Source organism: Haemaphysalis longicornis, unplaced genomic scaffold, assembly GCF_048455015.1.
Source record: "Haemaphysalis longicornis isolate Haplotype H1 unplaced genomic scaffold, Haemaphysalis longicornis Haplotype H1 scaffold_1, whole genome shotgun sequence".
Lineage (NCBI taxonomy): Eukaryota > Metazoa > Arthropoda > Arachnida > Ixodida > Ixodidae > Haemaphysalis > Haemaphysalis longicornis.
The window spans coordinates 307,483,969-307,511,500 of NW_027526203.1; the positions used below are offsets into that span (position 1 = coordinate 307,483,969).

A 27,532-nucleotide genomic window follows, 5' to 3' on the forward strand; every position below is an offset into this window, starting at 1 on the left:
GCATTTTTTGCCCCTCAACAAATTGTGCAACACTTTCCCGCAGTAACTGCCGCGCCGGTCGAGCGTCCGCGTCGCCATGGAGCCAGGCCATGCGCGCACGCCAGATGCTATGCAGGCCCAAAAGCATCACTAAGTCGTAGGGGACCCCTTCTTCATTGTCTGTGCATAGATACCGGATACCGTGTGAATTAAGTGGAAAGTCTGTGTAGTGTTATTTGCATCACATCCCAAAAGTGTACCGCCATCCAACAGTGTATGAAAACGTGTTCTATGTTCTCTGGTTGTTTGCAAATTGTGCAGTCTGTACCCCATGGTGTCTCTAATCCCTTTTCTTTTCACCAGTTTTTCACTGTTAATGTCCCTGAATGAAGTTGGAAGAAAAATGACTTCACCCCCGATGGCACAGGCATCCTTTTCACTCTCTTGAGTACGTCCTGCCCTAGCCCTGCACTGTACAGCGCTCCGTAGCGCGGAACCGGGAACAGACTATCACACACATCCTTGTACAATTTTTTCCGCGACACTGTACTCAAGTACTGCATAGAAAAACGAGTTGATAGAAACATTACCGACATTGCAACCTCTTTAAAATAACCCAAAATCCGCCCCTGCATTTGCACACTTGACACAACAAATTCCGGTAACGCGTGAGACAGCCGCACTTGACGAACTGTCCGCAAGAACGGGTCGCTCGTATCTCGCAGAAAGAGAAATATGCTCACTAACTGGCGGACAAATAGATGGGTCAGCCCAAGACCGCCCTCCTTGACCCACCGAAACAGGTTATCCCTGTTACACCTTTCCCAAGTGGAAGACCATATAAACACCGCGAATGTTCGGTGCATTCTTTGCACATTCACACGTGAGCAATGTAACACTTGCATAACATACCACAGCTTGGCAACAAAAAATACATTACATACGGTCGCTTTCGCAAACATTGAGAGAAAGGCCCCTTTCCACTTTTCCCCCTTTTCCCGTATGTCCTGCGTTTGGACCCGCCAGTACGGTTCGCTGTCCTTGTAACATTCAAGCGGCGTACCGAGGTACTTAACTGGGCTGGTTTCCCAACTCACGTTGGCGAAATAGTCTGGTGTCGATGGCCAGTCCCCGTGCCAGAAACCCAGGCACTTCCCTCAGTTTACCACGCTGCCCGTAATTACCCCAAACCGTTTAACACAGTCTACTGCAGTTCTAACACTTTCCTTCGTGGTACAAAAAACAGCAATGTCATCAGCATATGCGAGAAGTTTCACTTCCGCCTCACACAGCCGAAACCCGCGAACGTGGTCGTCTTCGATTATCTTTAAACACAAAGTTTCAATATACAGACAAAATAAAAGTGGGCTTAGAGGGCAGCCCTGGCGTACCGACCGTTCCAAGGTAATGGGGGCCCCCAGAGTCTTGTTAACGATTAATCTCGTGGTGCACTTCCGGTACGCCAGAGCCACACCTTCTTTTATGACTGTCCCTACATTCACATAGTCCAAAATAAGTAACAACAATTCATGAGAGACACAATCAAAAGCTTTCTCCAGGTCGAGCTGGAGAACAGCGACGCGAGCTTCGGCAGCGTCGCAGCATTCTAGAACACACCTTGCCTTATGCGTGTTGGAAAAAATCGTGCGCCCTTTTATGCCACACGTCTGATGTGTTCCTACCACTTGAGTGATGATTGTTTGCATTCTCTGGGCTAACACCTGCATAAAGATCTTATAATCTACATTCGTCAAAGAGATTTGGCGATATGCTGTTACGTGTTTAAGCTTATCTGTGTTGTCTGTTTTAGGTATTAGTATCGTGTGTGCCAGTGCGTATGACAGCGGCAATGCCTTACGTTCCAGAGCCTCGTTAAACAGTACGGTCAAGAGTGGCGCAAGCTCGGCTTTAAACGCTTTGTAAAAAGCCGCGCTTAGCCCGTCGGGTCCTGGCGACTTTCCCGGATTTAGGTTATGGATGGCACTTTCGACTTCTGCGGTCGTAATGGGCTGCTCTAACCTTTCTTTACTTTCTTCATCGATTCTCGGCATTGCGCCGAGGAACTCGGTTTTAAAAGCTTCCAAATCAACCCTGCGAAATGCAAACAATCCTTTGTAGTAATGGAAAAACGCCCGCACGATTGCATGCTTATCGTCCGTCACCCGTCCCTCAAACTCTATCTGTCTTATCTCGTTACATCGCGCGTTCGCCCGCTCTAAACCCATCGCACGCTTAGTAGGCGTCTCTCCACTAACTGGTCTACTCTCGCGCGCACGAGAGCTCCCCGATAGAGTTCGTTGTCCAGCACTTCAAATTTCTGTTTAATTTTTTGCAATATCTTCTTTGAACACCCCAGGCGCTTTGCACTCTTCGCGGGTCAGTTTCTCTAGGTTGGATCTTAGCGTTTTTTCAATAATTTTTTGTTTGTATTTAATGACAGTGGACCTCTCTATGGCCCTCAGTTTCACGTCCTGTTTGCACTCCTCCCACTGTTCGCAGATTTTACCCCCCTCTATTCCCCGTATTTTATTCTTCACTGTTTCCACAAAGTCCCCGTCCAGGAGCAACTTGTCGTTTAACTTCCATAGCTCCCACTTAAAGGGGTTGGTCCGTTTTTTTAAATCCAAGATTGCACACAACGAAGCAGTGGTCCGAAAAGGATACGGGTTTTACGGCGTACCCTTCGCATTTCCCAATCAAGTCGGTTGTCACATACAACCTATCAGTCTGGCGTGGCTAACTCCCTGAAAATGCGTGAATTTCACATCACGTTCGCCTTCTAAGCATTCCCCCACGTCCACTAATCCAAAATAATCTATTATGTCAGACAACAGTACAGTACTCTCGTCTCGAAAAGGCCTGGTGCTAGCCTTATCGCGCGATGACAAGACGCAGTTAAAGTCGCCTAACACGACTAGTCGCTTTTCTGCCGATAGATAAGGCCGTACGTTGCTGAAAAATGCAGTTCTTTCTTTAGCGTCATTCGGCGCATACAAACAGATAAATCGCCACTGCACTTCAGCAAACGCCACATCCCCAATCACAAGCCTGCCCGATAAACCGGAGAAGACATGTTTAACAACCAGACCCGGCAGTTTTTTGACGAACAAAAGGCAGCCGGCGGAGAGGCCAACTGCATGGCTAACACATACAAAATACCGCGACGTGAAACGTCGCACCATGTCCCCGGTATCATCATCCCCCTCCACTTTCGTCTCCTGAACCGCTAGTACATCCACGTCCACGTCAGTCAACAGGCGATATACATGGCTCTGCCGTCGCTTACCCGAAAGACCTCGGACATTTAGGGTTGAAAGGTTCAGTGACTGACAAGGCTCCATTTCCACTCACAGACTAGAACCCGGGGACATGGTGCTTACCTTTCACGTCCAGTGCGCCGTTAGGAGACGCCTTTGGGCCCCGGGTCGTCTAGGTGAGTTGGCGCCGTCACCGCCACCCTTGTCGTTTTGCGCTCTGAAACATTTGTCTTGAGTCGCGTCGTCGAACGACGCCCTGGCGTCGCCTTCATCGGCGGCTCGTCGGCCTGGGCTGTGAGGTCGTTTGCGTCACCCTCGGCAACGTCAACGTGGGCTCGCTTGGCTACAGGAATCCCGGTCACTTCCATGGCATCGTGGTTCTGACTTGCCGCCGTTAGGTGGTCGTTCGTTCGGGTGACGCCGTCTTTCGACAGGTCCCCCGCATCGACAGGCCTCCCCGTGGTTCCGCTGTCGCCACCCCCTCCTGCCGCGATGGCCTCTTCCGTTGCCCCAGCAGCCGCCTCCTCCGGCCCCAGGTCCCCGGACCCCTTGGCAGCTTCCGCCGCCTCCGCCGCGTCCATGATGTACTCGGTGGCCACGTCAGTGCCAGCGGGTCCCACAACGCTCGCATACGAGCGCTCACAGTGGGTGTCAGTGTGGCCGAACCGTCTACACCGGGAGCACCTCGGCACCTTACACTCACGTCTGACGTGGCCTTCGCCGTGACAACGAAGGCACTGGATAGGCCGCCTGGTTGCCATGGTGCACGACGAGGGCTAGCTCCCCGGCGACGCGACTTTGGTGGGGCAGGTCGCCTAGCTTGAGCCCGGACTTGAGCTTGAGTAGCACACTCCTCGTCGTCGACGTTTTCTCGTTGACACCCGCAACACGCCACCGCTCTCTGGTCACCTCGCTGACACTGCCATAGGGTGCAAAGGCGGAGCGAATGTCTTCGTCCGCCACCTCGTACAACAGCCAGTGGAGCTTGAGCTTCACCTCCTGGTTCTGCGGGTCAATCACGAGGCAGCGACGCCCCTTCACCACCATCTCGGTAGCGGCCAGCATCTTACTAGTTGCGTCGGCGTTCTTGAAGGTCACTGCCCAGACGTGGTTGATTTGGTACGCGCCCAAGGAAATAATTTCGGGCAGCGCACCATGCTGGGCCAGAGCGTCCCTGAAGTCTTCGACACGGTATGGTCTTCCCTTTACATCGGCGTGGAGAAAAATTGTGTTTGACACAATCCGTCCGGTAGGCAGCGTCGGCAAGATAATCTGATAGTCCTGTTCTTCGTTTCCCTCGCTCCTGTTTCCGCGGCTGGCTTCGGCCGCTACCACCGCTCGGTGCGAGCTCATGATTACACAACCGTTCACGGCGGTGCCCGGAAGTGGAATGTTGGGCTACGACCATGCGTTGGTTTTTTACGGCTTACTCCCTCGCCTGTAACGGTGCAGAGTACTTTAGGACCTCCCAATGTCCGTCCGCGTCCATGCGTGCACACGCCACCATCAAGCGAAAATCAAGCGAAATTCGATTTGAGCCGTGAGTTGCAGTTTCATTTAGGGAATAATTAAGGTGCAACTCACGGCTCAAATCGAATGGCGGTCGGGGCGCAAATCAGATGTCACTCGGGGTGCAACTTGGATGCCATTTCGAGTCCCCGTACTACGCACCCTCGCCATCATCCATGGAGGAGTGGAAATGCTGTCATTTTTTTCTTCGTGATCGTCCACCTCGTGATCGTCCACAGATTTTAACCCCTTAGATCAATCACGACACTATGAACACTCTGACTATTCGTGGTCGCAACTCCAGGAAAGAAATACGCAACGATGTCGAAATCATATATGTTGCTGCTGGTCGCCCGCAGAATGTCTTACTCTCGGCTGCGTGCAGGCAAAATGGAACGTATGCTTTCTGCTTCCGCGTACAGGTCTCGCTGCGACTATACAAGCATCGTGGATCAACACAAAATAAACGATAAAATAATTTGATAATTATCTTGCGTAATATTTTACTGTTATACATACACACACAAAAAAACGAAATTTTAAGATACAAGTTTTTTAACCCCGCTGTACATTGTTGGCAGGGCAATGGCGTCTCGTGTATCAGCCCGCTTAATGTATGGACGAATAGAACTTAAATTTCTTCAAAAAAAAAAAAAAGGCAAGAGATGGTGGGCGGAAAGGTCACGGCGAGTGGCGGTAAGACCATGCCTTCCTGCAACCTCCAGCGCTATTTTCATGGTCTAAACTTGCATCGGCGAGTCGCTGATGAACATCGCGCTTTCCCACTGCTCTGAATTAGATAATTGCTGACCGCTAGAAGGGGGGGGGGGGGGGGGGGTTCTCAGTGCAGCCGTACAATAAATGAGCTAGATCTGCTCTGTCGACTTTACATGGGGAGCATTAGGCTGGTGAGCACCTGGATAAGTGAATGGTAATTTACGGAGTATTATTTGGTAGCTGGTGTATTAATAAATATTGTTAAGGGATTCATCAGGTGGGGGATATTTGTCTCGATAGGTGTGCTTAACTAGCTCACGGTGCGTTTTCAAGCATTCCCTGTCCGATCCGACGGGGAAGTCACCCACAGCCCGGTTGACGAAATAGCCCGTGTAATAAAAAACAAATGTGGACGGGCCGGCAGGCCACCTTAGTGCACCGCACGGCAGCGACCCACACACCAAAAGTGCCTACTTGTTGCATTTTATAATTCCCAGGAATGCAGACGAGTACACGGTGCTTTGATACTGTCATATAAAACTGCTCACATTATCGTTCAACCAATTCACTTCTGTATAGAGGTTAAGCCGACTTTATAGAGGCTCGTTTGCATAAGACAGCCGGTGGGAAGAATGTTAAAGCATAAGAAGACAACTTCCAGAAATTTAAAGTCTTTCTTGGGCTACTTAAACACGAAAATTTTGGTCTGTCTGTATGTCTGTCTGTCAGTCTGTCCCTCGATTCAGCCGCCCGGCCAAAGTGAAGGAGATGCTGCGCAATCGGTTTATATACCCACAACCAAATCTAAACGTCTGAGTCCACTGGCAATGTTCATACTTGCCAACATTGTTGAGCCAAAACAAAATATTACGCTTAATTGGTGCAAGACATCAGTACATAAGTGATATTCTCAGTGTTTTCTTTAGTAAAAATACACGAATGGTTGATTTAAGTAAAAATAAATCCAGAAAAATACGAAAGCGGTCGCCCGCGGTTTTCTTAGCGGCATTTTAAGAAATCAAACGGCAACAATAACGATTGGTTCCACTAAAGAGTTTTCACGTTCCGCTTGGAATGCACGTGGAGTACGATGCCTCAACCCACGAACGTCTCCGCCGTACGGCAGCGCTGGCATCGAGGAATTCGGCGTGGAGTAGTGGAACGCGGTAAATTTAAATTGACTTGAGCAAACCGCTAGCGTGTTTATCTTGGGAGGAGTGAGACGGGAGAGGAACAGCATGAGAGGTCAACGGAAAAGAGAAGGGAGGCATTTGCTTGGCAGGGGCGCCAGACTATTGTCTTTCGTTGACATGTGCAACAACAAAAAAAAATGAGCAGATACGGGGCCAATTTTTGTACCACTTTTGGTAGATTGTTAGTGACATGAAAAGTCAGGTAGAATTCTTTTTCGCAGGGCGTGAAAGGCAGTTCCATACCGAAGTCGCCTACGTTCGTGGTCCGCGCTATTCCCCTGCTGCGTCCACCTAACTCTCTGCATGGGACGTCAAAGCAACCGTAAAAGCAAACCGTGACCTTGTTTTATGTGAAAAAAAAACAGCCTTTGGTAACTCGATCTTTGCTATTCCGGCCCTGCAGGAGGTTGTTTTCACTAAAAAAATATCGGAAGTATAGAAGAAGCTTCGAGTTTGAATCTACCCAGCATAGGTGGTGATGTAATGTGGGAAAACTAAATTATCGGTGCGTAAATTTCATGTTAGCAATCAAGAGGTACGGGAAAACAAGACCGCGAAAGCACTGCTAAATCTCACAGACCTGATCTTTAGTGACGGCGTTAATCGGCGACTGCCAATTACATAAATATGTTCCTGTGACGTCATTAGGACTGGGCAAGAAAGTGCCTGGAGAACGGCAACAACTTTATTTTCCTGATTATCTCGCCTAATTATTTGAAGCTGCCATTAGATCGTCATTATTATTGTTGGGACAAAGGCATATTTCGAATGAACCACTTTATTTCTTGGCCATGGCTCTTTTGAACTAAGAAGGAACATTTTTTTCACTTAGTTATAATTAATCTTTCCGAACCGGTTCGCGAGGGGAGGGGGGGATTCGGTGTCTAATTTAGTCGCAACCGCAACGAAACTTGTTACCCAAAGCACCGGATATATATATATATATATATCAGTGTGCTGAACCGAAAAAATACCGGTTCGGCTACGGTTCTGGTTTAGGCGAAATCATTTCTTTCCGGTTCAGTTCCGATTCGACAAAACCACGTACCGAACCGGTTCGGGAGCTTGAACCGGTTCGCGAACCGGTTCGATGAGTTGAATTATCACTTTATCACTGAAATTAAAAAAAAAAACATTTAGTAGTTTAAAACGACAGTCAAATCAAAATACAAACAAAAATTCAAAATGCTGCTTTCCCCAAGAGCAGTGGCGCAATTGCAAAGCAAACTTTAAACAATTACGAGATATTAGAAAAACAGATGAAGTGGCGACGATTTACTGCCTACTTTCTCGCCCAGACTTTATGTTGTCCTAGCGACTATTCATAAAGCCACCGCCAAGAGATATTACGGTGGGATATATTTTCTGCCCTTTCCTTTTTTGTCGAAATCACAATCGTCGCTATGGAATCGCCCATCACGCTAACCTTGAAGCCTTAATTATTTAGGCCTGGGTACTGGCGTGTTCAAATACCAGCGCTCAATACCAATGATGCACATTTTTTGTATTTGTAACAAAACGAAAAAATCTTACAACAGGCACATAAATAATACCAATGAATTAGATTATTTGGTCACCCTGAATAATTTGTTAGCTGTCACCTTATCGAATGTGTTAGCCACACTTTAGTTAAAAGTAAGCTTTAGTTAACGCTCAGTCACTGCATTATTGCTCTGACCACTGCAATTCCTTTTGGGATAGCTATACCGGATGTGTGCATTACAATCAGTATGTCGTCGTACCGCCTGACCCCCGGCCATCGTTCCGTGTGCTACATTGCGGAATCTTATAACAGATTATGTTGTTACAAAATGAAAGGGAAATTTGACGCGCGGAGCATGAGATGGGACTTTTTTGGGTAGACGCTCTTTAATTCGTCGACGCAGTACTCCCCTCCGGAACAAGTAGCAGCAGAAGTAAGTTAGCAAGTTGGGCAGCCAGTACAAGTGCACCTTTGAAAAAAAAGCAGATCTGAAAGCGACAAAACTGCAGAACAAGCAGAAAGGATGATCACTGGGCGAATGGGAGAGTGTGAGGTGCCGGCCTGCCTTTCTGCATGTGCCATCTGCTTTATTACTGTTTCTGCTTCCAAGACAAGGTCGAGGGCAGCAGTCTCTTGCAAAGGGATTGAGTGCGCACCTTAACAGTTTTCCCTGACATATTTGTTGTTATTTGTATCTGTAAAAAACGGAACTTGTCCACTGTATTGTCCTCAAAAACTGACCACGGAACTGACTTCCTTCGCATTGATGACACGTTTAGTTGTGAAAGGCAGGGCAAAGAAAAGTATAGAACAATATCCACGTTTTGCTGCTTTTCTTTACTTGTTCGGTTTTACTTACTTTCTGCGTAATATTTTAAAACAACGTGATTCGCCTTTTATTTTTTGTTGTTTTCCGCGTAAACACATAAAAAAAAACTGGCGCATTTGATGCCCCGTGATATATCTCTGCTCCGAGGCGCAGCTTATGTTGCAGGCCGGCAGACGTATCTTAACCAGCTGGTGATGTTACACGTGGACCAAAATCTCGATATACGGACGTTCTCGTTTTCCATCTACTTCATAAAAACGGTCGTGGCGAAGGGAGATCGAGGCCACTTGTGGTCAGCAGCAAACGACTTAGCCCCTGAGCAGCTCCTGCGGTCACACTTGTCAAGTATTAACAATTTGCAGGTGTCGAACCTTTCAAACAAATAGTGAAATTCAAAAAGTTTGCACACATTGGGTGTGGGCTTTCGCTGTTGTACAATGGAGTACTCTTGCAGCCTGATTGCTCCAATAAAGTCGCAGCTAGGGAAGGACAATGTCGTTTTATATCCCCTGCAAGCTGCCGAGAATGACATTTCGTTTGGTCAGCTTGCTTTACGCTCGCGCTTCCAGCAGCAACAGACCATTGCTACATTGGTGCTCATTCATTTTCCCTGTTGTTAGATAGAGCGTGATAGTGTTCAATTGTCTGGAGGGGAAAGTGGGCGAGCCGGTACGAAGTCGATGGTACGTGAAAGAAAAAAAGGCCTGAATTGTATTGACTGTGCAATATCAACAACGGAGGGTCGAACCGTTTTGGCATGAATCGGTAACCGTTATTTCTTGTTTCTGTTCAGTTCCGGTTCGACACCCTGATATATATATATATATATATATATATATACAGTAATACCTCGTTAACTCGAAGTAGTAAAAACTTGTACATATTTCGATATTTCGAGATAAGCGGGTTTTCGAGATAAGCAAAGTTGCGCCAGAGCCCGTCAATTCTTTTCTGGTCACGAAACTCCGCCGTAACGCTATGGGAGCAGTTTGCCATGTCGCCGAAGCAGCCGCGGGGCGGCGCAGAGTGCATAGTGGGGTAAGGTCCCTGAGGGACCTTATAGTGTTTCAAGGGACCTTATAGTGTTACTGTTTCAATGCAGTAGCCACCAAAAATCACCCATCCAGTATTTTAAAGATTATTCGAGAGCTGATGATGACCGTGTAATAGAATACATGGAAGCTGTACTTGCAGAATTTAATGATGACGCTTTAAGCACGTGCGCTCTTTGGGCAAAATTCGTTGAGACGTGCCAATACTGTATGAACAACTTTATCCCCAACAAACCCAAACGAACGCACAAACGTACGCCATGGATGACTCATGAAATTGTTAAACTAAAAAGAAAAGTTAAAAGACTAAGAAAGCAGCATGCGCAGCGCACAGTTATCAAGGAGCACCAAAGAATCCTTGCTGAAAAAATGCATCGCTCAAAAGAATACTACTTTAAAACCTTAATGCCAATTTTATAATGAATGATCCTTGCAAGTTCTGCAATTATCTTAAAGATAGGAAGAAACCCGTTTCAAAGATTGTACTTGACGGCCACATAGTTTCAAATTCTGGCGACATTGCACATCATTTCAACACATACTTTCATAGCGTTTTTAATGTTTCCGGAGCATCTACGTCTTCTGTAGCGTCATCTCAAACATGCGAAGTCAATTTCATTTCATATGCTGGTTTGGTTTCCATGCTTGTAAACCTAAATACGAAAAAGAGTTGCGGTCCTGACGAACTACCCAATGTCTTTCTCCGACGTTATGCCGAATGCGTTGGCAAATTCCTGTTTGTAATCTTCCATGCTTCCCTGTCAACAGCAACATTGCCGCGTGACTGGAAAATGGCCCGAGTGGCGCCTATCTTCAAAAAAGGCGACAGATTATCAGTACCTAATTACAGGCCAATATCTCTAACTTCCTCGTGTTGTAAACTAATAGAACACATTATAGCGAACCAGATTACAGAATTTCTTGAAACACATTCCATACTAACACATTTCCAGCACGGCTTTAGAAGAAAGTATTCCACCGTGACGCAGCTTGTTACCATTACGCATGCGTTTGCCGGCGCCCTCGAAAATAACGTTCAGATAGACACCATTTTTCTAGACTTTTGTAAGGCCTTCGATAAAGTTCCTCATGAGAAATTAATCTACAAATTAAATAAAATAGGTCTTCCGCAGGTATTGGTCGCATGGGTAGCTGAATACCTGAGCAATCGGGTGCAGTACGTCGCCATCGAGGGTCAAAATTCGAGTCTTTTGCCAGTCACGTCGGGTGTACCTCAAGGCAGTGTATTGGGGCCCTTGCTATTTTTGTGTTACATAAATGATATTGTAGATGTAATTGAGCCAGGCGTCCAGATTCGGTGTTCGCGGACGACTGCGTTTTATTTCGTGAAATTCATAACATACATGATCAAATAGTGCTAAACAAAAATCTAGACTACATATACAAATGGTGCAACAAATGGGGTATGATTGTAAATACAGAAAAAACAGTTTCCATGTGTATAACTCGAAAAAAATATGCCCTTCACTATGCTTATTCCCTTGGTTCATCTACTGTGAAACAGGTGTATAACTACAAATATCTAGGTGTTACGTTCACTGCTAACCTGTCTTGGAATTCACACATCGATAACATTTGTGCATCTGCTTTCAGAAAATTATGCTTCTTGAGACACAAGCTTCGCAATTCACCACCAAATGTAAAACTTCTGTGTTATCAGTCCTACATTCGACCAAAATTAGAATACGCATGCGTAGTGTGGGATCCCTACACAAAATGTAACATAGATAAATTGGAAAGAATTCAGAGAAAAGCCGTTCGCTTTATATATTATAAATTTCGTCGCACGGATTCTCCATCGGAACTAATGTCAGCTAACAACATTCCACTACTTCAATCTAGAAGAAGGCAACTCCGCTTAGACTTCCTGAGCTCCTTGCTTAACCATAGATTTGCGATTGACCCTTCATTGTATTTAACCCCTTTGTCAACCAGAAATACACGACATCACCAACCAAACTCTTTAACGCCATATTTTGCCAAAACAGATGCGTTTAAATTTTCCTTTTTTCCGCACACAGTGTCTGAGTGGAACTCCTTGTCAGAGCGCGACCGCCTTGCATAGTATGTATGTTTGTCGCATTGTGTATATTTGTTTATGTAGCACTCTATATATTTCCTCATTTTACTCACTTTGTTATTTTTTGCGTTCGTGATCAATCTTAGTTCACTGCTTTGCTCGTTGTGATTCGTGATTGCCCGTCCTGCTTGGACCACGTGTTGTGGTCTGCAGTATGAAATAAATAAAATAAAAATAAATAAATAATATTGGGGGACAGACGAAACCTGCGCGCTGTGTTGGCGAGGCTGCACTCCCACGGAATCCGGTAGCATCGGCGCGTTGTTTTCTGAGTTTTAAGTTACCAGTTGATGTGACGCCTTTGGTGATATTGTGCGAGGACACTGGGCGGAAATGCCCCAGACTTGTTGCGTACCGGGATGCCGCTCCGGCTACAGAGGTACGAGCGAAAAGGTCTCGTTGTTTTGCTTGCCAAGTGACGCCGATAAGCGCGAGCAGTGAAAACGTGCAATACCGCGACAGGAAGCCGGCGGCTTTTCTTTTGACTCTCAGCATGTCCGTGTCTTTCGAAACATTTTGACACTGCGGACGTTGTTTGGAACGACACTTTTTTAAATTCAGAGCATTTTTAAATGCAGAGCATTTCTTTAACTCACGATGTCACCCGGCGTTGTCGGCGTGCCTCGGCGTCCGCAACAGCCGTTCCAGGTGCGCCCTCTCCCCCACTCCTCCTCTCCCGCATCACGCTACCTTCCTCGCTCTCAACAACAGGTCCGCACCCCTCCCCCTACACTATATAAAAAAATAATACTTACCGGCGCCTGGTTTCGATCCCACGACCCTGCGGGCGGAACGCAAGGTACATCCCTACTGAAACGTTCCGTATATATGGAATTATGGGAATACGGAGTTCATACGGAGTATGATGCCCCTAAGAGCCCCTAAAGTAAATATTAGTTTAATAAACACGGAATCATATTCGTTCACACAAAAAGAACGTTTAGCAAAGTTTTCGTGTTTTTATCTGCAATAATAACCAAAATCACGCTCCGTATGTTTTCCATATACTCCGTATATACGGAAGTCATACGGACAATTATTTAGCCGTTGTAGTAAACTTACAGACATAAAATCGGTGTCAAATTTTTCGATAAGTATGCAGTATTTTATTTTCATGTCTTTCTAAAAAATATTCCTTGTTTTGTGGCAGCCTTGTGTCATTCTAGGAAAGTACTCCGTATTCCCATATTTCCGTATATACGGAACCTTTCAGGAGGGATGGTGCTCTACCCACTGCGCCACAAAGCCGACACAGAATGGAAGGCTACGAACGCGCCTTATATCCTTGACTCATTCAAACTACGTCAAGAAGCTGCTGATACAACGCATTCACTACCTGTGGGCGGAACGCGAGGTACATGGTGCTCTTCCTACTGCGCAACAAAACCGACACAGAATGAAAGGCTACGAACGCGCCTTATATCCTTGACTCATTCAAACTACGTCAAGAAGCTGCTGATACAACGCATTCACTACCACCAACTCCCCAAACACTAAACGTTAACGCAATACACCCACCCCCTATGCGACGCATTTACTCGAGTCCCCCTCGCGGGGAGATGGGCCCTTTTTGGTGAAAGGAGAGGTCGTCTCTTTGCGACATGAGAAACCCAAGCTGCGGCCCGACGCCGTTCCAAGGCGCTTCGACGGGCTGCCGGCGTATTTGAGCAAGCCGAAGCCGCGATCCCGTTCAACGAGGGCCCAGCCAGCGACAAAGAGACGTCGTTTGTCGTCGCCTGATGCCATCGCAGAAGAAATTCTGCCGTGTTCAAGCACTTTGAGGCATTCAATGCGCTAACACTCGTCTGTGCAAGTCACTTCGCTGACTGTTTCTTCGACGCTTATGCTTTCTAGCTTATTGCGGAACACAAGTTCGCTCCTTCCTTTCAGAACTTTAAGTTGCCCTTGAGTGTACGTGACATCGCTGCGCTGTCTGTTGTTTATGCTTTTATAGCTTATTGTGTGAAAATGTTTTCTGCTATAAACCGTATTGTTTTAGGAACACTCCATCATCATTGAGGACATTACGCTATGTATTGAAATATTCCCTTCGTGGCATTATTGACTCGTTAGCTTGACAACATGTAGTGTATTTTGACCAATGTGAAGTAGTCAGCTGCATAAATCAGTGGTGGAGCAGCAGCATCATGCTCATAAACAGGTGTGCTTTTTTTTAGAGACTTTGAAACACTGCTTTATTTCAGTAGGTCAAGCATACCCGGTCAAGTATCTTCATAGCTATGCCTTGCGAGTATAGTCGATCATAGCAAAACGCCCTGTTAAACTGAAGCATGCAACATCGAAATGGTAGTTGGATTTGGCTCGGTGGGTGGGACATTTCTGGGAAAGCAACTCATTCGGAAATTGGAGCTTCCCGAATGACCTTGAGTGGCTGCACAATATTGCGCGAGACGCACTTTTCCTCGTTCTGTGCCTATGTAACGTTACTCTTTTGAATGAACCAACTAGCCCAACAGCAAGTTTTATTACCCTGTTGAAGTTCCGTGAAAACGAACACAAGGTAGCTGCGAACTCGAACTTAAACTTGGTTAGAATCCTAGAGATGGGCATGTATTAATGCGACGAAAGCTTCATCGCTCGCACTTTGAAGCTTTGCTGAAGCTATATGTAATGAGCGCACAGGAATGAGGTCAACTGTAACAAACTAAACATACAAAATTTGTAGCTTTAGCTTCGGTAGCGCAGCCGCGGCGATTATCGGCGGCGTAGACGGTCGGTTTGCATAGCGCGATCGGCGTCGCCGCGGGGGCTCACTGCGCGTATCATATTTGCGAATTTCTAAATCTGAGGCTTCGCCAGAGTCGCAAGCCCAACTAGATAACCTTCGCTTAAACAAAGCACAATTTTACGCTGCCTTGCACGAGATGAAAGAACTGCTGCAACAACACGTAAATTCATAACTGCTGCGGCACGACTGGCTCCATCGAAGCGTTGATATCGTGCAAAGGTAAGCGAAGAAAACTTTCACACGCGAGTGCAGCAGCCACATTGTACGTCAGGTTAAATATGAGTAATAGCAGAATATTCTATGCGCTATCATCAACTGAATGATTCTGCTTGAGCTTTAGTTTCGGTACCGCAGCCGCGGCGAACACTGGCGTCGTAGACGGTCGGATTGCATATAACTCGCGCGATCAGCGTCGCCGCGGGTGCTCACTGCGCGTATAATATTTGCGAATTTCTAAATCTGAGGCTTCGCCAGAGTCGCAAAACCAACGAGATAACCTTCGCTTAAACAAAGCACAATTTTACGCTGCCCTGCACGAGATGAAAGAACTGTCGCAACAACAGGTACATTCATAACTGCTGCGGCACGACTGGCTCCATCAAAGCGTTGATATCATGCAAAGGTAAGCGAAGAAAACCTTTTCACACGCGAGTGCAGCAACTGCATTGTACGTCAAGCTAAATATGAATGATAGCAGAATATTTTATGAGCTATCAACAACTGCCTCGAACGGGTACCAGCTTCGGCAGAATGCTTGCGCGTGGGTGGCACGGGCATGAAATGCCCCCGCGCTGACAGCGGCGACCCTAGCGGCAACTTTTGTCCCTGTATGAAACGGGAGCCGGAGTTTCGTGACCAGAAAAGCATTGGAGGACTCTGCTTTGAAGGACTCTGGTTGCGCGAATGGCCATGAAATATCGAGTTCTTTGCAAAAAAGGCGCTGCTACTTACCAGCCCTTCGACAGCAGCTTCCAATCTTTCCTTTCACAAAGGTATGAAAGAGAAAAAAAAACATACAAGAGACGCTCACCGGCTGGGTTTTGTGGTACAGCAATTTTACTTAGCAGAAAAGAACTGCGTAATGCTGGTCTCCTTTGCGGTCGCGCTCGGGCCTAGTAAGGAGTCCTCTAGATACATGACGCATTTCATGAACCAATCTTCCCCGCCGCTGCCCTCAATCTTATTTCGCCTTATAGGTGGCGCTGGCTGCAGCAGGAGTTCTCCGGGGAACGGCTGTGCTCCATACATTTTTTTTTCGATACAAAAGGACCCGCTCTCTCCATTGGCTTTTCCCCCGCACGACATACCTCTATCTTCTGCTACAGTGTACCTCTGCGCATGTTTAGACCGTCACATGACGTGCCACAGGGTTGTTTGACGAAGTTGGTATGCCTCTAGGCTCATACTTCACATTCGAGGAAAACGTCGGCTGCGGTGGTAGGCGCGGCTAAACGAGAAAGAAGTCGAGGGACTTATACGCGGCAGCATCGCGCGAATCTTGTGGAACGGTTCGTATCGGCGAAATTTTCGTTCTACCCTCAGTGAAGATTTCAAGATATCCGGAGTTGGCCCAATACTTCGAGATAAAGGGCAACAAATACATGGGACGTACCGGAAATGGTTCGGTACCGCGCAATGTTTCGACTTAGCCGATTTTTCGAGATATGCGAGTTCGCGTTAACGAGGTATTAGTGTATATTGCTACGTGGTGGCAGGACATAAATGAGACGAACCATGGTAGATGAGCGATCTATTTGCACTATGTACATGGCGGCCATCAGAGAGTCCGCGCAGGCTGCGCATCTCACCGATCTACGGCGCCGTCGGAGGCTATCTTCTCTCTTTCACCAAAGTGAAAGATAGAAAGACAGTGAAGAAAACTATGCCCGCCGGGTGGGATCCGAACTCATGACCTCCAGAATACGTGTCTGGTGCGATGACCACTACGCTACCGGCGGGACTGTGCTCCTCTCCACTTTCTCGGCTATTTTATGTTAAGGTAATTGTTTACTGCACTGAGGGGTGGTAGCCAGCGCCACTCCGACTACTCGGGGTGAAGGGGACCTGCTTTTTAACCGTCGGGTCGTGACTCGAGCGTCTACGACATGTCTGGAGTGGTCGACCGGCGTTGAACCCTCTTAAGCTACCTATGGCACCAAGACTGCCAGAACACAGACCCTCACTATGCATGTAGCGAATCAGAATAGGAAATGAGGTACTCGTTAAATGAAGACAGAAATAAGGGTACGCAGTCAAGAAAGCCAAGGAAAGCGAAGGGGAAATGTTGTAGGTCATTTTATTTTTTTTTATACAGATATAGTGTAGTGAAATATAGAAAGAAAGTAGAAAAACACGCCCGCCGGGTGAGATCCGAACCCACGACCTCCCGAATACGCGTCTGGTGCGATGACCACTACGCAACCTGCGGGGCTGTGCTCCCCTCGACTTTGTCGGGTATTTATGTTGCGGTAATTGTTTCCTAGGGGGGGGGGGGGGGTTTAGTCGGAGATTTGCTCACAAATCTTCATCTGGTGGGAGAAAGGTCAGAGCGGTTCTCACGAAATACCTACATATTTTGGGAAAAGCAGAAAAACATAATCAAGCAGCAACACTTGCAAACATTATATACTTTCGGACATCTTGCTAAAAAGTGATATACTTTCATATAGTGCATGCCTTATTGCAATGTCGAAACCTTCAAAAAGCGCAACACTGAAAACGGGACACAAACTAAAGAACCACAGAACAAGCGCTGGTCCTGGGGTTCTTTCACGCTGTGATTTTGTTTCCGTGGTGCGCCATAACAAAGCCCCCCCCCCCCCCCGGCTGTTCCTGGGCACGATAATGTATTATTATTATTATTGTTCTTCTTCTTCTTCTTCTTCTTCTTCTTCTTCTTCTTATTATTATTATTATTATTATTATTATTATTATTATTATTATTATTATTATTATTATTATTATTATTATTAAAGTGACCTTTTTTATCCCCTTTTCTCTCGCGGTGACTTGTGTATGATATGACAACAAAACAATCCTTTATATCCTTTTTCAATTCCGTTTATTCAATGTCTGATGTTCTCTGCATGCATATACTCCATTTCTTATATATAAGCGATCTTTTCCGCACAACTAAACATTGTTTTCATCAACGTATATTTTTGACACGCTGGCGCTTGTCATACATATTCCCATTGTTTAGCGCAAAGAAAACTATGGTACATTTGAGGAAAAATAGACGTAACTAACCGGCAGCGCCCCGTTCCTTTAGTTAAGGACGCCAGTTGGGTTGGTTTTTACGATAGTAACCGCAAAATGTGGCTGTGCAACGCCGGCACGTGCGGGGAGAAAAAGCACAAAGAGAACAGAACTCCCGCTGGCGCAGTTTCAGGCAGGGGGCGCGCGAGCACTGCGAAGGCAGGAAATTGCAATTGCATGGGGTGGTAGTAGTAAGCGGATAACGGTGGTACAGGCGAATCACTGCTCTGCACTTCCGACAGGGGAACGGCTTTAATTTTTATGTGTATGTGTGCGTTTGTGTATGTTTTTTGTGGGTACATGTATATTCAGGTGTTCGACAGTGTGCAATTTTTTTGTATGTGTGTTAGCAATGCTGTGCCTAAATTGCATTACGTGTGAGGTGTGGGCACCGTACCTTGCCTGTTTTTCTTTTTGTTTTTTTGTTTTTTCGTGCGCCAGCACAAAGGCCCTCCGGCCATTCCTGGGGACGTTAATAAATTAAGGATTTATTGATTTATTTATTGATTATTATAAGCGTACATGCTCGGCAAGTGTACACTAAGGCTTTCACATTCACTGCCTCATAAGAAGTGTTAATTTTTTGCGAGTACCATCGTTTGAAGTCTCTCTTTTTTTTTTTTTTTTTGCAGCGTGCGGGCATTTCGTGATAACGGTTGTGGACTTCACCCGCGCCATATGCACTCATGTTGATGCTCCCTAAAGTCTCGCTGGAGGTAATGCAGCGTCACAAGCCAACACCGCCTGCCCTTTCACCTCCCTCCCTCTCCGAACTCCCAAGAACCTCCTCTGCGCATGGCTTGACCGCCATTCGCCGACTGTCTCCTCTGAGGAAAACCTCCAGTGACCGCTGGCTTCTTTCTCGACGACTAGCGCCTCTCAAATGAACCTCCCTCCGACGCCCTACTTCTCTCTTGTCAACCCTCTCTCTCTTTCGGAGGGAACCTATCCCATATATAATGCGTACCAAGGACGACCGTTGTGGCCCTGACGAAGGTAAGCCCCTTTTCGAAACGTTGGCAAGACCGGGCTGAGGTTGTTTCCTTAACCAATATATATATATATATATATATATATATATATATATATAGCAGAACAGAGAGATACGGGACGAGGGACTCGGTAAAGATACATATCAAGGTTGCAGTCGTCATTGCCAGTGCTATTCGGCTTTTTTCGAAATATATAATAGGGCCGAATGACGTGTGCTTGTCACGTTTCTTTGATTCATTGATAAATAAGCGAAAATATAAGTCGAGAAAAAATCCGCCGTTTTCCGGGAGCGGGACTCGAACCCACATCTCCGCATAACCGGTGCGGTGCGTTAACCAATTACGCTATCCCCACAGCGGCTTCTCTCTCGACTTTAAAGCGGGGGTTTATATTCACAAGACCTCCGACCTCCGACCACGTTCTACGTGGCGGCCGCTGGGAAAGAAGACGTTCTACGTCTCCCGCGGTAGTCGAGGGGCGGCGCTAGTTGACCGGCCTCAGAGCTCTTGTAAATATAAACCCCCGCTTTAAAGTCGAGAGAGAAGCCGCTGTGGGGATAGCGTAATTGGTTAACGCACCGCACCGGTTATGCGGAGATGTGGGTTCGAGTCCCGCTCCCGGAAAACGGCGGATTTTTTCTCGACTTATATTTTCGCTTATTTATCAATGAATCAAAGAAACGTGACAAGCACACGTCATTCGGCCCTATTATATATTTCGAAAAAAGCCGAATAGCACTGGCAATGACGACTGCAACCTTGATATGTATCTTTACCGAGTCCCTCGTCCCGTATCTCTCTGTTCTGCTACATGCATTACGAGGCACTGGCTCCAGCAGTTCGGATATGCCAATTGCTAACCCCGACCTCCGACCACGTTCTACGTGGCGGCCGCTGGGAAAGAAGACGTTCTACGTCTCCCGCGGTAGTCGAGGGGCGGCGCTAGTTGACCGGCCTCAGAGCTCTTGTAAATATAAACCCCCGCTTTAAAGTCGAGAGAGAAGCTGCTGTGGGGATAGCGTAATTGGTTAACGCACCGCACCGGTTATGCGGAGATGTGGGTTCGAGTCCCGCTCCCGGAAAACGGCGGATTTTTTCTCGACTTATATTTTCGCTTATTTATCAATGAATCAAAGAAACGTGACAAGCACACGTCATTCGGCCCTATTATATATTTCGAAAAAAGCCGAATAGCACTGGCAATGACGACTGCAACCTTGATATATATATATATATATATATATATATATATATATATATATATATATATATGAGTAAATGGTTGACTCACGGTGTTAAAACAAAAACAGTGGTTTACTGACGTTTGGGCTGGAGGACCAGTCGTCAGTCGTCATCTGAGTAAGACTGGTCCTTAATTTAGTTTTTTATCTGTGGGCGACGCACTTAAAAAGCATTAATAGGGTTAGCAATGTTTTAAATTCCGCAACGGAGTACAGTGACTTTGCTTGTGCTGTGTCCTTTGATGTTTCTAAGGCGTTTGATTCTCTAAACCTTAATGTTTTACCCGGAGACCTTTTTAGTTAGCTTTTAGGGGGTCTGTTATTGTGTGTTCCTGTAAATATTAATGTACCCGACCAAAAACTGTCAGCATTGGTAATGCCCCGACTTCACCTTCCCCGACTTCATGTCTTCATCTTCGCAAGGGTTTGCCCCAGGGTTCTATATTAATGTCTGTTATTTAACATATATGTAATGACCTAAGCAACTATATCTCACTTTAATGCGCATTTCAATGCGCAGAAGAGGAAACCTTACTGCTATCTCGACATTCTAGTTATCATCGGTCGATTAACAACTACCGAACACAGAATGAAAATTAGTCAGGTGTTATCAAAGCATGATTAAAGTTATCAGTGCTGACAGTACGCGTGTTCGCTTTCGTAGCCCCATAAAACCAATTTCAGTCAAAACTTCTTTTGCGTTACCCTCACTTGCCTGTAGCCATTCCAGTTGCTCCAATATCTCGACCGAGAACAAATAATCTAGAATTTATTTTGATGCCGACATTCCCCGGGATAGAAATTTATCCCGCGCACTAGGAAACTTCGTAGGATCGTCTTTTTAATGTGGTCAATTAAATTGTTGTCCCGCTGCAATGAGCAACAAAAATTGTATTTAGCGTACGCCGTAAGCTGGGGTAAGCAATTGTTTGCTTTTTTTTTAGCTACAGGGCTTGGCACGATAAGATTAACACCATCCTTAAGATTGCTTAAAATTTGTGGTGCTGATGCCTAATATCTATTTATGCGTAATTGTGAGCTGTTGTATGGGGAAACTGAACAATTCGAAATTCGGGGGTTCCACACACCGAATTCAGTTACACCTGGACTGAGGTACGTCGTAGTGGATGGTTCCGTATTAAGTGCTTCGAAATCTCGGCACACGGGCTTTTTCATTCTTCGCCTCCATCGTAAAAACTAAAACTTGCATTGAAATACTCGTGGTCCAAACAGTCTTTTATCCTCTATGTTCCTGCTCGGGAACTTCGGCCTTGACAGGCGCTCGTTGTATACCCTGAGTTCACACTGGATATGGTGAACGTGGTGGCGTGTGTTATCTGTTATGTACTGCCAATTTTTAATTACAAGGTCAGATATATTCGAATAGTCGGAAAACTGTGAGAAACTTTACGATATTTTGTTTTGACTGACACTAACATACAGTGACACATCCTTCTACTGCAATGTATATAGGTGCCCTCAATTCTTCACACACACACACACACACACACACACACACACACACACACACACACACATATATATATATATATATATATATATATATATATATATATATATATATATATATTCCTTCTCTTCCTTCTCTGCTATATATATATATATATATATATATATATATATATATATATATATATATATATATATATATATATATACATACAGTCAGCTCCTGATAATTCGAAGTTGCTTAATTGGATGTTTCGTTTAATTAGAAGTGATGCGCGAGAATTTTATATGCCATTCAGTAGAAGAAATTGCTCGATAATTCGAAGTTCAAACCTAACATATCGGTAAAATGAAAGTTATTTCGAATAAAAAGCATCGATGTGACCGTCATTGCTCCGTAAAATTCAAAATTTGCGACCGCCAAAACCGCGTCGTGCTCTGTACTATGTCCGCGCTATCTCAGCTGAGGCATAGCGCAGTTCATCAAGCGGCAGGGCAGATGTGACTCGCGCCAGCGAACGCATCTCTCTCGTTTAAGGTCATCAACCTTCTTTGTAGCGCGGAGCGACGTGTGAGCAGTATGTGTTGTGGACGCTTCAGGCTTCGATTTTAGCGATAAGTCTCAGTTACCATGGCAACCCGTTTCGTACGCTCGAATTGGCGACGAAATTCGATATTCTGAATGAAATCAAGAAGGGAGACGTGTTGCAGACTAATAACAATGCTATCCTAGTGTTTTTGTTTATACTTAGAAGTTCGGTTAATTGAAAGATTTCCGCGGTCCCCGTGTACTTCGTTATTAACGACAGTCGAGTGTATATTGAATTTTATTTTATTAGGATACACGTAAAAATGAAATTTACGAAGTTCTGGCAACTGGTACTAATATTAAAAGTAAATCACTTAGAAAAACATAAAGAAATCTGTTTCGACGCTTAGGCCGGGGGCCGCCCTTTACCAAGAATGGAGGTATTCAAACAGTGTCGGCCGTATTTATACACTGCAGTAACCCCAAAGACTGCACGGACGATTCGCGCTTGAGTGCATGTTTGCTCCTCTCCTTCTCGCCACGTCTCGTAAAAAAAGGAACAAGGTGAATGACATTGTTCACCTTATTTGCTCCCCCTCACACTTTTCTTTCTGGTGTGCAAACAACTTTTCGCTGTTTGCACATATCATCAACCAGTACCCACTTTCCCCGCAGCGTGAAAATTTGGGCGAGTTGGTGGCGCATGTTGAACGACAGCGCAAGCGAAAAGACACGGACGACAGCAGAGGGACGAACAACAGCGCTTCGTTTGCTTCCTTGCTGTCGTCCGTGTCTTTTCGCTTGGGCTGTGGCTCAACAACTTACCTAATTGACAGTCCTTCTTAGTAACAAGCCTATGCTCTCTACATCTATACACTCTAAGGCAATCCCGTAGTCCAGCTTCACCACAACGCACTAGGGGAATCAAATATGCCGCCAACAAAGCGAATTCGGCAAATGACTGCAACGTGCATACCATTTCACTCAGCAATGGGATCTACGCTGTAGTACTGCGCGAAGCAGAATGCCATATGCTTGCACTGCGGAATGCCAGAGCGCAGACCAAACTTTTGATCCAAATTGTGTGCTCTACGTCCGATCATTCCCGCATAATTTTGTTGTTGGCTGCGTGGGTTGGCCAATCGAGTGCATAGCCGTCAAGTTGGACCACATGATTGTCTTACAGTGTACGTTCAGTCGACGATAGATTTCGCGGACCTCACGTGTACATTTGAAACGTCAGTGCCTACCTGCTTGCTCATGTGTATGCGTATATATGTGTGCATGTGTTTGCTGATGTGTGTGTCTTCGTGCGTGCGCGCCGCGATGCCGGCCGCGCTTTCCCGGCGTCGCATTTTGAAGCCGAATTCAGCCCGTGGGTTCCAACGCTGACCATACGGATGGGAAAAGCGACTGCGATACTCTTTGTAGTGGAAGCACCCGCAACTGAATTATATCACTTGTAGCCGCTCTGCTGAATCTGTAGTCAGGCAAATTTTTGTTAAGCAGGTCAGGGTAGAAGTGCTTTAGTCACGTACACTCTAATACTGAAGGAAGGCCACGCATCGACGCTGCGAATATTAGTGCCAGCTTATTACTTCACTCGTGCGCTTTCCCACTACCACCCTGGCGTGTGGGCTGGAGGCAGCGCCGTTGTGCCTCGAGGTCACGCGTGCGAACCTCGTGGTCTTCGCGTCGCTGCCGTGGCCTCGCTCGTCTCGCTGTTCCTTCTGGCGGCAATGTTCCTCCCACGGAGACCGGCTCGCTCGTGCGAGCAGATGCTGCACGACGGCGAAGTCGAAACTGCCAGTCCCACGCTGCGCAGCACTCTCCCCACTTAACGCAACGCAGCGTCTGTAATCGCTCAAATCCGAGACGCGCGCACTGCTCATCAAGCGGCACAAGTGACGTCATCGTCTCTCGCCAGCGACACGTCGCTGATGGTCCGGCGCCCACGCTTCTTCCGCGAACATCAGCTCGCCGTACACACACCGAACGTAGAAATAGCGGCGCTGAAGCTCACTCTAAAAATACGTTTATATATCGTTTGCGTCAACCGGAACAATGCGATCGCGCAGTTTTTTGCAAGACGCGACTCCCTAGCGCTCGTAAGTATACACCCGTTAGTGCGCTTCACCCCATTGCACCCGAGAGAACAATCGTTGCGGCCAAGGCGGCTATGTACACCACTGTCGAGGACGAGCTGACGAGTTGAAAATTGGTGGCAGCGCTGAGGTGATTACGTAATGCGAGCCTGTCCTTTTGCATAGCGTGACGACGCAGCACAAATCCTATTTCGCAGTCAAATCGATGTCGCACCCGTTATTACCAAAATTCGCACCATTAGACGCCTAGATATGTCATTGAGGCGCATTGTTGTGCTCATACCTGTGGAGATTCTTTTAGAGGGAATTTTGAAATACACTACACTTGCTTTGACCCCTAAAATGACCCTTTTGACCCTTAGCGCTCGTCCCGTGTCACCGCCTTTTTCTTGTGTCCTCGTTTTAGTGCGCTTTTTTACCATGTCGAAGTCCCTAAAATCAATCAAGAAATTAGCAAACTCTCATTAGGATTGATAGCGTAGGGTCAACGGCCTTTATCCTCTCCTTCTGCGGTCTTGAGCCGTTTAGTGCCTTCTGGTTACGCTACAATACACAAACCGTCACATCCTTGTTTAATATTTTAGCCTGTATATTGATGTAGTATCGTCTCATTTACTGCTAACTCTCCCCGCACCCGCTACTGGCTCTTAACACAGACAGATGTTCTTGAATCGACCTTTACAATATTCGCTTTGTGCTCCTTTAGCTGAGCACTCACGCAGAAAAAATGCACAAAGATATCTGCTTTAAATCAGAAAGGATTTTATAAAAATCATTCACACCAACCAACTTCCTTAGGTAGGGTGGTGCGAAAAGAAAAACGCACATTTCAGTAGTCATCCCACGAGAATGTTTGGGAACACGCTCGATTATTGACGAAGTAATCGAGCGTGTTACGAAACATTGAGTTGACCGTCCTAAAAATGCTAGCGTTCGCGAAAAGATAGTCCATATGTGCATCGCTATTGAGCCAAGCTTGTTAAATCGTTATCAATCACTCACGAAGAAATATTCTTTTGCAAGCACCCTTAGTCTAGGGCGTCTTTTTGGGAAGCTGTGCGCCAAGGCTTGCCTCCGCTCTAGGCGTCAGCTGCATGCCGCCTCGGCTCGCTGGATGATAGGCCTGGCGATGCGGGTCAACGTTGGGCGCCGAGCTCCGGCTGCTCGGAAAAACTTAAAACGGTCGACATCAATTGGATTCAGATGCAGAGTACACCGCGATCCCTGCGCAGCTTGATGCGTTGTCCCATAACGCACCTGTGTCATCAGAGGCTGGGAAAAAAAGACACTCGACGCGCGCGGGCCGCAGCTGCTGCGGGGTGTGGTGCAGGTGCGGGAAAATAGGCATGTGCCCCCAGTTAGACATGTAGCATTCGATGTACGCCGTCGGCTTCCTGAGAGCAACAATTCAGCATCCGACCTATGTTCCAACCACGGGTGAGGTTCGGCCATGAGCGCGGATCGCCTGGGTCTGGGAGAGGTAAGAGGGAACCCCTGTCCAAAGTAGCAAGTGTAGTCCGTTCCAACCCAACATAAGCGTTATTTAGCCACAGATTTTTATTAGATTAATTAAGCAAAACCGACAAATTGAACGCAGACTTCACCGTTTTGTTTCTTTCGAAGATAGTGCAAGCGTATTACGCGCGTGTACATTAAATGGATATTTAAATGCATCTGTCAGCAGCTCCGTTTCAAGTCGGCTAAATCATTCAGCGATTCTTAAGGCTCAGACGGCATTTGGCTTCGGGCAGCCGCTGTACAAGTTATAAAGTAAGGAATTTCCTCTAGTCTTTTACAGGTGCATAAGGTAATGCACTCGTAAGTTACCGCAACCTTTGAAAGTGAAGAATTGCATGCTTACTTTACCATATTTAATGCAGAAAAAAAGGTGGCAGTAAGGTGGTTCCGTTTCAACATTAGAGCTACGAAATATCTATAAGTCTGTACTTTACCGCAAATCTTTGGCGTATTTGTATCATGTTTCAGGGTTACGGTTTGTCAAAACATTTTTCATGCGTATATAAGGGTAGACTAAAATTTATTTTACAGAATTAGGGGGCTAGAATTGGAAGGGATATTCGCATAGTAAACTTATCGAAATTGAACTGCGTGTCTACGTGAAGGGCAATAGTACGCGGGAACAAACAACTGGACCAAAATTAATGTTACAGCAATAACTGCACAAAATTCCGTTTTACAAAAGCGGTACCGAACGGTATAAAACACGTTGTTCTAAAAAAATAAAAATGTTGTGAATAGCAATACTGCTAAACTGTTTCAATCCGAAAACCGAGACCTGATGATGCATCGGACATACGCGAACGTGAAAAACGATAACAACAAAGTTTATTACTTACGGTGCGGCAAATGAACTCGCCTTCATTAGAGTACACTATACAATGCCGGCGGTACACTGCTTGTCGGAGATTAAAGTGCATTGTAAGGATGTTTATCCATACATCCGGGTAGTCATCTCGGGGGAGGAACTTGTACGTCCGGCGTCAAAGGAGAGGGAAAAAAGTACACGGAAGAATGACTATTCAAATGCATGCATCTCACAGCTTGCCAAGGTGTGCGGTAGAGAATTGGGCTTATCTGTACATCAGGTGAGTGGGACGAGATGACGCACCCAGTCGGCGAAAAAGACCCAGTTGTAAGTGAAAGTGCACGTATGCCTATGCACCAATGTACACGAGGATGAAGTGAAAAATAAAAAGGAAGGAGTGCACGAAAGAGCCAGGTATGGAAAACAGGTGCAGATGGCACTTAGCATGAAAGGTTGTCTTCGTTTGCTACTACTATCAGCAATACGGGGGAGGGGGGCGAACACAAGCCAACAAAAAGAGAGTGCACTAACATTTATATAACTTTAGGAACGTTTGTACGACACCTGTTTCAGTTCACGGGGCGGTGTACAATGGACCGTAAAAGAGAAAAAAGGGGAAAAATCATGAGCCATTATACTCTGTGAACGGATTACCAGAGAAGCTGAGGTGGCACAGAATTGTGAACAAAAGTTCGAACTCGTAACGGAATTCATGCTACGATTTGCCGTTCCTGTGCGTCAT

At 46.2% G+C, this 27,532-nt stretch overlaps 2 protein-coding genes across 6 annotated transcripts in view; one reads left to right on the forward strand and one right to left on the reverse strand.

Annotated features, from left to right (window-relative positions):
• LOC144149810 (uncharacterized) overlaps positions 1–27,532 on the reverse strand; it is a 218,989-nt gene that overhangs the window by 69,215 nt on the left and 122,242 nt on the right. The gene's annotated exons all lie outside the window — the stretch shown is intronic.
• The window catches only part of LOC144149764 (alpha-(1,3)-fucosyltransferase C-like), a 46,492-nt gene that overhangs the window by 11,239 nt on the left and 7,721 nt on the right, over positions 1–27,532 (forward strand). For 2 of the 4 annotated variants that reach the window (XM_077681425.1, XM_077681419.1), the window contains exon 2: positions 18,760–19,123. The exons of 1 other annotated variant lie outside the window; for it this stretch is intronic. Coding sequence is in view for 2 of the 3 variants with exons in the window: in XM_077681419.1 (XP_077537545.1) it covers positions 19,087–19,123 (37 nt within the window). In the remaining variant the exon portion in view is untranslated. Of the gene's footprint in view, positions 1–18,759; positions 19,124–23,268; positions 25,945–27,532 lie in introns of those variants that run through there. One more of the 4 variants, XM_077681416.1, reaches the window with a different exon arrangement.